The sequence below is a fragment of the Brassica rapa genome, chromosome A06 (genome assembly GCF_000309985.2).
Source record: "Brassica rapa cultivar Chiifu-401-42 chromosome A06, CAAS_Brap_v3.01, whole genome shotgun sequence".
NCBI classification, from domain to species: domain Eukaryota; kingdom Viridiplantae; phylum Streptophyta; class Magnoliopsida; order Brassicales; family Brassicaceae; genus Brassica; species Brassica rapa.
This window is the reverse complement of record NC_024800.2, coordinates 17932069-17941784: the sequence shown is the minus strand read 5'-3', so window position 1 is coordinate 17941784 and position 9716 is coordinate 17932069. Positions and strand designations below refer to the sequence as shown.

Genomic DNA, 9716 nt, shown 5'->3' with positions numbered 1-9716 from the left:
TAAAAACATAAAAGATTTTAAAATTTAAGTAATGATATATTGATGAGTGGACCATTATCCTTTACAATACAATTATCTTTACAATACAACTATTTATTACTAATCCTCAAGTAAACAATCTCATTACCTGCCACAACGATTTAAATAAACAAGATTAAATCGTAAGTTGCAAGATTAAAGAGTATCCGAATTAGAAAAAGATTTTACTAAATACATATTCAATAAATTATAATAAATTTGATTTATTAATGTATACTAAATATTTTACATAAGTAATTTTTAAATATTACAGAAGTCATTTTTAACTAAAATAATAAACTTACCCTTTTATAAATTGAAAATCTAATATAGACTGAAACAAACATATATTATAAATCATCATTTGTTGTTACATAATATTTACTAATTATTATTTATGACATTGTTGAAACTATTTGTCTATTATTTTAAAAATTAAAGTTTATAATTTTATCACATTATATTTGATTTTCAATGATTTGTCTTGGAGTTGGTGTACTAATTTATTATTGTGAAAAATTAGTTATTGTAATAATATGAAATTATTACTTTATATTTTTTTCAACTATATGAAATTAGTTATTGAGAAATCTGATACTCTTAGAAAAAGTAGCTATTCTTACTTTATATTTTTTTCAACTATATGAAATTGAAATAGGAATTAAATAAAAAATATATATCATTTTATTTTCCTTAATTTTTTATTTAATAATTTTGTGTTCTCTAACAAAATATATTGTTAGTGGTCAACTCAAACCAACAAAATAAAATTTACAATATGCGAGGGCTAGTAAATAAGAAGCCGAGAATGTCTACAAACAACAGGCAAGGGCTAATAAACAAGGCAATGAAGAACATGATTAGTTCACTCCAGTACAAGCCAAATCATAAGCTGGAAGAGTTATTAAGAAGATGGTTTGAAGTAACAACTTATGAATAATTTTTACATCTATAGAAAAGTTTTTCAGTTCTTAAAATGGTATGATTTGTATATAACATTCTTTTGATGGTTCAATAAATTTGAAATTTTATTTAAAAAAAATTACAACATGATCTTAGAATAAAAACATATTATATTTATTATTTTCAATATAAAATAAAGTTTCAATGATTTCTAATATTTTAAATATTAATAGTTTTAATGTAAACAGGCCAACCCCTAGTTTATATATATATTTAGGTAAAACATCCCTTATAAAACATCCCTTATATACTTCATAGTTAATTGAATGATTTGAATAGGTATTATTCTCTTATTAACTATGTAAGGACTACAATCCCTTATATACTTGCTTATTCTCTTAATAAGAAATAACTTGCATCTCTTTTATTTATATATATAGGTAAAACATCCCTTATATACTTCATAGTTAATTGAATGATTTGAATAGGTATTATTCTCTTATTAAATATGTAAGGACTACAATCATAAGATAATATCACAAATCATGACCTCGAAATTTATTGTAGAGTTATAAGGATTTGATGTTACGTAAATTAACATATATTTGCAGATAAAGTTAACATAAAATATAAAGTAATTATTTGCAGTGTCTCTCTGGCAAGCCGATGTATAAATCAGTTTGAACTTCCAAATTCAGATCAACAACTCTGAATTTCTCTTGTTGATCAATCGACACTCTCCATGGATCCATGACAGTCTGTTCATAACATAGATTGCAATTTCATCAACCACAGAAAATCGCATTTGTATACGTCTATCTATAGAAGAAAGAAAAGATGAAATGACATAGCTAGGCAATATCATCCCGAAAAATTAGAGGCTCTTTAGATAATATTTTCAGCTTCTTAAACATTATCAATTCTTAATGTATTTTTAGTTGGACTAGTATCAATATACAGATGTCTAAATATATTAATCGGAAATAAAGATGAATTACCATTTGATGTAACTGGACGTTCTCTTCTAACAATTGTTTCCCCTGAAACGAAGCCATATTTTCCAACCATTTATATATTTAAGTGCAACCTAACAAAATATATACACACACTCATTTTTTAACATATTATATGGTATTGTACCTTTGCTTTTAGCTTCTCCAACTGCTCCCTAAACAGCCGAGCCTAAAAACTTCAACTATTTTAATTAACTTTTATGTTAAAAAAGCTAATAGAAATTATACGTAATTGTGAATCGATGTTATAGTAAATTGATTGGGATATGTCGCCAAACCACTGCAATGAATCCCTGTTCAAGTTTGTATCTAAATGAGGACAACGACTAGACGGTTGGGATGGGAAAATATTCATATATAATTTTATTTTTGCATTTGAGCATCATTATATATAATATATATATATATATATATATATATATTTACCAAGCTAGTAATGAAGTATATATACCTTTCTTGCTCGGACCTTGCCCAAGCTTATTTGGAGTTGACTATCAATTTCTTGAAGCTCTTCTAGAGAACAAGAAGCAAGTTCTTGACCCAATAGCTTCCTACACACACGTAAAAGGGAGTTAATGATAATTCAAAAAAAAAAAAGAAAAAAAGGGAGTTAATGTGTGCGTAAGATCTGTAAGAACTCCATAATAGTTCTTTTATATTTGATATCAAATATATTTCTTAGATTCTTCAACCAGTACAGATTGTAACTTGCATAGTGTGATAACAAGTATTTTCTTTCTCTTACAAATCCAGATTGATAGTGAAATATGCTATCAACAGCAAAGGTCTATATATTAATTTAACTTCTGAAGTAAATACATACTGGCATTTAGTAAAAATTTATATTCGGCCAACAAGACATTTAGTTCTAACACAATTTTTTTTTGTGAAAAGTTCTAATACAGTTATTGCGTCTGCGTTTACATTCCTTTTTATTTCATTAAAATACAGTTTTATATAAAACGATTTCAGTTTTTTTATTCCATAAAATATTTATTGTAAACTATAAAGGCAAACATTTAACACAGACGAAAGGGGTTTTTCTAGTTTGATTTGTTAAGATAATGAGTTCGTTTAGAAAAGGAAAGCTGTAATGTAAATTGCAAATTTTTTAAAACCGGACCAGATACTGACTCGGTACTACTAATTGAGTGGCCGGACCGGTTCGACCGGTCGAACCAGATTTTCTATTTAAAAATAAATAAATATATAATCATATATTTATAATATATGGACCTAAAATATAGTTCTACATATAATATATTATATGCTCTTTTTTATTAATTAGATAATAAACAATAACTATAAGTTTAATTATAAGTTGAATTATATATACATTTAACAAATGAATATTATATCAACTGAAATTGATAAAAAAAAACAAATGATTGACCGTTTAAATTACATATTTATTTATTTTACAATTAAATGTCTTAAATTTTATGAATATGGCAAAACGAGAATAGAATATGAGAGTCAAAAAGAGATTTTTTAAACATTTTTTCTCCTAGAAAATATAATTAAAAAAAATTAATAAAATAGTAAGAGTTAAACGTTGATTATGAAATATTAAATTTTAATAACAATTAAAAATACAATAATTATATGTTGATTTTTGTAGAACCGGATTTTGAAGTTGAACCAGATCACCGGTTTTATCGGTTTTTAGCTGGTCTCACCGGTTTTCTCAAATCCGGATTTTAAACCGAATTGGACTCGGCTTCTTTAGCGAGTCACGGTCGGACCGGTTCGACCGGCCGGTCCGGTCCGGTTTTTAAAACCTTGGTAAATTGCATTACAAATGCAAATAAACAATCACAAAAGTTGCAAAAAGAAAAAGAAAAAAGGTTAAGGCATGATACCGCTTCTGAAACTCAAGGAGTTCAATCTTTGTGATCAGGTGGCTTGCTTCTTGCTTCAATTGCTACATTACGCTCACAAAATGAAATCACATATGACGCAAAAAAGTTACAACACACACAAAATACATAATCTTTGTATATGGCCAATATAAACGGTTGAACACTATTTGTGATTATTGAGCGATCCAATATATATATACACCATTCACAATCATCGTTGTTTTAATAAAATCACATCAATTTTCTACTTTGTATGTAGTGCTGATATATCTCTCAAGATTTGATTTGGTAGGCCATGAAACGCCCAAAAAGAATCAACATCATGAAATCATGTAAATCTCTAGGACATCAGCCAAATGATTTCGGTTCTAAATGACCAAGGGAATAGAGAATGAGTGAGAATAGTGAATTCTTTATTATTTCTTATAATTTTTACTATTTATAAATAATATTTGTTATTTATGATACTTTAAGAGCATGTTTATTGTAGGTCTCTTAGACCATCTTTAATCCTGGCTCTAAGCCTTGGGTTCTAAGAAAAAAAATATTAAAAAATTAGTAGGTCCCATACCGTTTTAAAAACTTGCTTCTTCCTCCTCCTACATAAGAGGTGAGTTTTGAAGAGTTTGTGGCTTGTTCGCGGGCCCACTACATGTGGCGATCTGCGATTGGTTTTCTATTTTTTTCTTTGCAGACAAAAAAAAATTAAAAAATCTTAAGAACCTAATTTAAAGAGGTTGAGCGTTAATGATGCTCTTAGGTTGGATCTTTTAACGTAATATAAAATACAATCTTTTAACTTTTAACTAAAAAATGTAAGATACGTCTCTTAAATAAAATATTTAAGAGATGTCTTTTACCTTTTTTAGTTAAAAACTAAGAGACCATGTCTTATATTACGTTAAAAGATTCAATCTAAAAGATCTACAATAAACATGCTCTAACATTCTTTATCAAATTAGACCGAAAAAAAACCTGGATGTAAATTTCTGAGTTGTGGCTACTGGTTTCATGATCTCTTGTGTACTTGCGGTAACGTTCGATCGTCTTCTTCATGCTGGTGATCAAAACATAGCCATATCTTACAATGTTATTTGAAGGGGCATAACCGGATGGAAGGAAGCACAGAAGTCTTACAATGAATTATGTCAAAATCATCGCTACTTCCTTAATTTATCACCAAAATATGGCCATTTGGCCAATAAGCCCTTATGATAATTTGAAATAAATAAAATTTTATCAAAAAAAAAGAATACAATTTGAAGAAAGATCGATGTATTTCCATATATGCAAATTATTGAATTTCCATATACTGATCAATGCGTAGCAAGGTCTCCTATTGCTAATCTTGATTCTTTTAGCAATAACGTAAGAACTAGGATAAGACATGCGCTTTGCGCATGGTGAGTTTATTTGTATATATATTATCGACAATTGTTTTACATATTTGATCATTTTATTTATACATATACAATGTTTTTTTGTTGTGATTATATAATTTCTTTCTGATGGAGAGGGTCAATTTTTATTAAAGATTGTGGAACTAAACTATTATTAATATATCATGGGTTGATCGGATTGGACATTAAACAAATTATAAAACAAAAATCTTATTTTTTTTCACCGAACACATTTTTGAAATAAAATGAACAGTACTGTTTCCACACTTATATTATTTTGACATTTATCTTCCATATGGTTTTGAAAGGTTTCAAATCAACCATTGAATTGATACATGTCATTTTAACAATTTAAGTCATATGCTTAAGGAAAACTTACATTTTTTATAATGTAATGTCATTTAAAAAAAAAATCAAAATATAACATATAAGAAAAATATAACATATAAGAAAAATATAACATATACGGTTTTCTCATTTTTGTAATTTAAATTCGTTTTAAAATTTTTAAATATAAAATATAAGGTTTCCTCATTTTAGTAATTTAAAGTCATTTAAAAAAAATTCAAAATATAAAATATAAGAAAAAATCTTATTTTTTTAATTATATGGTTAATGTGATTGTTTAATTTTTTTAATAATATAAAATTAAACAAAAATGAAAAAGGATGCAAAAATTGTTATCAAATTTTTATTATTCATAGTCATTAATTATCATATATATGTTAATCATATTAGGTAATTCCGTAGCGAATATTTGAGGAAATAATATATGCTTTTTATATTTTGGGGTAATATAATGTTTCCTAGTAATTGGATTTGAACCAATATTTTTTTTAATTAATTCTTAAACTGCCACATAAGTTAAATTGTCATCCTAATTAATTGATACATAAGCATAGTCTCTTTTTAATTAGAACAAACTTAAGTTTGTAATTTTTAAATGATCTTCAATTAATATATAGGGGATACGTTGTAAGAACCTTACAAAACAAAAATCTTACAAAACAAAACAAACACAAGTTCAAAACATAAATGAACAAAGAAACATCTAGCCAAATATATACATAACAGATGGTGGGTCTGTTCATCTAACCGAGCACATGTATTTTAATCAAAAAGATAACGAACCATTTATGAATGGTAGTGGTACAAACTACTAAATGTGATAATTGACACCCCCAAAATGCGATAAGGAAAATAGAATTTTCTTGAGTTTCGCATAAAAAAACCTCTTGTTAAGGAGGCGTAAAACGGTGAAAGAAAATCATCGAATTAATATTAATTTGTTTAATGCTTTTCCTTTTAGTTGGATAATAGAGTGCTATGTGGACTCGACGGTTCGACGCCTTAAGGAGATATGTCGCAAGTATCTCCCGGACATACTGTGTCTAGCGGAAACAAAGCAACAGGACGATTATGTGCGTGATGTAGGAGCACAATTAGGATTTCCCAATTCTGTTATCGTACCACCAGTAGGAGTAGGAGGTGGTCTTGTTATTTTCTTTCAGCAATCTATTCAGTTAAATGTACTTAGTCAGTCTGCTCATCTCATAGATTGTAATGTTGGCATCAATGGAATGAGTTTCTTTTACTCTTTTGTGTATGGACATCCAACTCCGGCACTAAGACATCACACTTGGGAAAAACTGAGTAGATTGAGCATAACCAGAAGACAGCAGCCTTGGTTCCTCTTAGGAGACTTTAATGAGATATTGGGTAATCATGAGAAAGATGGCGGAAGGCTGAGACCTGAGATTTCTTTTTCTGAGTTCAGACAAATGATGAGAACGTGTGGGCTTACGGATCTTCACTCTGTTGGAAACAGACTATCATGGGTTGGGCAACGTGGAACACATTTGGTTAAATGCTGTCTGGATCGTACCATGGCAAATGCAAGATGGTTTGAACTTTTCCCTGCGTCTCAGACTGAATTCCTGGAGATTGGTGAGTCCGACCACAGACCGCTGGTAACTTTCATAAGTGCTGAAAGAGTGGACCCTCCAAGAATTTTCAGATTTGATAGTAGGATGATCACAAAAGAAGGCTTCACAGATAGTGTTAAAAGGGGTTGGAGAGGAATAGGACAGACTCAACTCATTCAGATGCCACTTGTGCAGAGATTGAGCAATTGTAGATACCAAATATCACGCTGGAAAAGACAAAATCGCAACAATGCTGAGGAAAAGATTGGAGCGCTATGGGCAAGCTTAGATAAAGCAGTAAACTCAGCAGTGGTAACTCAACAAAGAAGAACAGAAATCAGAGAAGAGCTAAACCAAGCCTACCTCGAGGAGGAAGAATATTGGAAGCAAAAAAGTAGAATCAACTGGTTACGCTCAGGTGACCGAAATACGAGATACTTTCATGCCGTTACGAAAGGGAGAAGAATCAAAAACACTATCAACTCTCTTCAAGATGAACATGGTGTTATTTACAGAGGCCATACTGAGATTTCCCGCGTGGCTATCAAATATTTTCAAGATTTATACACCTCAGAAGGAACGGATCCAGACAAGTATGCGTCTGTCTTTCAAAATTTCCAACAAAAGGTCACCCCAGAGATGAATCAAGACCTTACTAGAATGGTTACTGAGGAGGAGGTTTATAAGGCGGTAATGGATATTGGAGCTCATCGTGCTCCAGGCCCAGATGGCTTTTCGGCAGTTTTCTATCATACCTACTGGGATGAGATAAAGGATGATATCATGAAAGAAATCACATGCTTCTTTGAGACGGGGCGTTTGGATCAACAACTCAGCCATACAAATCTATGTTTGATACCAAAGGTATATCCTCCATCGGAAATGAAGGAATTTAGACCGATAGCACTTTGCAATGTATCTTATAAGATCATTACTAAAGTCTTGGTTAATCGGCTCAAGAAACATCTAAGCAACATCATCTCTGAGAATCAGAATGCTTTTATCCCTGGGCGAATGATCTCAGACAATATTGTCGTCGCACATGAGGTGTTTCATTGTCTGAAAGCTAGAAAGAGACAAGCTACCTCATATATGGCTGTTAAAACAGACATAACGAAGGCATATGATCGTCTTGAATGGAATTTTCTTGCTGAAACAATGAGGCATATGGGTTTTGATGGTCGGTGGATCAGTTGGATCATGGAGTGTGTTTCTGCAGTCCGATATTCGGTTTTGGTTAATGGTAAACCAGAAGGTTTCATAACGCCAGGGCGTGGTCTCAGACAGGGGGACCCGCTGTCTCCTTGTCTTTTCATTATGTGCGCAGAGGTGTTATCACCCTTGATGACAAGAGCAATGGAGGAACGTTCTCTACTCGGTGTCAAAATTTCCATGAATGCCCCAGCTGTTAATCATCTCCTTTTCGCAGATGATTCTCTATTCTTCTCCCTGGCTAATGATCGAGCTGCTAAAAAGCTTAAAAGCATCTTTGGATTGTACGAGGCAGTTTCTGGTCAAGCTATCAATTTAAGCAAATCATCTATCACCTTTGGGGCTAAAGTTAATGCGACTGTCAAGACAAGGATGAGAGTGCTGCTAGGAATACATAATGATGGAGGAATTGGAAAGTATCTGGGATTGCCAGAACAAGTGGGAAGTAAAAAGAGCGAGATGTTTTGCTTACATCCTGGATAAAGTGAAAACAGTTACTCAAAGCTGGAAACAGAAACACCTCTCTCACGGTGGGAAAGAGGTTCTGCTCAAAGCCATTGCTGTAGCAATGCCTATTTTCTCTATGAACATCTTTCGGTTGCCAAAAGAGATATGTTCAGAGATTAATGCTATATTAGCAAAGTTCTGGTAGGGCTCTGGTGATAAAAAAGGTCTTCATTGGTATTCTTGGAATAGAATTAGTGTACCAAAGAGAGAAGGAGGACTTGGCTTCAAGGACTTGGAAATATTTAACCAAGCACTCCTCAGTAAACAAGTGTGGAGGATCATGCAAAATCCAAATTGCCTTATGGCTCGTATACTAAAGGCAAGATACTTCTCAGACGGAGACATTCTGAAAGCAAAGCTAAAAAAGAAAGCGTCATATGCTTGGAAATCAATCTTACATGGACGGGATCTAATTACAAAAGGGATGAGGTACATTATAGGTGATGGTGAACTGATCAACATGTGGACTGATCCATGGATCCCAGATCATCCACCAAGGCCACCACATGCTAGAGGGGATTTTACTGAAGGAGAGAAAGTAAAAGAATATTTTGATGCTAATCGTTTACAATGGAATGAAGGAAAACTACGAGAAGTGGTTATTGATGAAGATGTGGAGCGCATCCTAGCACTTCGAATCAGTCCAACGGCAAAACAAGACTTAATGGGATGGCATTATAATGAAGATGGCTTATACACTGTGAAGTCAGGATATTGGTTGGGTACTCATTTACCAACTAATACACTACTTTTACCAACTCATGGATCAGCAGACTTAAAGAAAAAGATTTGGAAAACTAAAGTTCCTGCAAAGTTACAACATTTCCTGTGGAGACTATCATCTCGATGCTTGGCAACTGGCAGCAATCTGAGAAG

The 9716-nt window shown here is 31.6% G+C and overlaps 1 protein-coding gene across 1 annotated transcript; it reads right to left on the bottom strand.

Annotated features, from left to right (window-relative positions):
- Window positions 1–1397: 1397 nt before the first annotated feature.
- LOC103874654 (MADS-box protein AGL42-like) lies at window positions 1398–4895 on the bottom strand. Its single transcript, XM_009153087.3, has 6 exons — window positions 4772–4895; window positions 3797–3858; window positions 2386–2485; window positions 2062–2103; window positions 1920–1961; window positions 1398–1679 (listed from the first exon to the last, which is right to left on the bottom strand). Exons 1-6 carry the CDS (start codon window positions 4850–4852, stop codon window positions 1560–1562), a joined length of 447 nt encoding a protein of 148 aa, XP_009151335.1. The 5' UTR covers window positions 4853–4895; the 3' UTR covers window positions 1398–1559.
- Between the last annotated feature and the right edge of the window lie 4821 nt (window positions 4896–9716).

What these genes read in the sequence shown, in the direction of transcription:
- LOC103874654 (XM_009153087.3), bottom strand. Translation starts at nt 4,852, where the DNA reads ATGAAGAAGACGATCGAACGTTACCGCAAGTACACAAGAGATCATGAA. An exon ending in ACTCAGAAATTTACATCCAG is followed by an intron (nt 3,859 to 4,771) that starts GTTTTTTTTCGG and finishes AGCGTAATGTAG; the next exon opens with CAATTGAAGCAAGAAGCAAG. An exon ending in ACGTCCAGTTACATCAAATG is followed by an intron (nt 1,680 to 1,919) that starts GTAATTCATCTT and finishes TGTTATGAACAG; the next exon opens with ACTGTCATGGATCCATGGAG.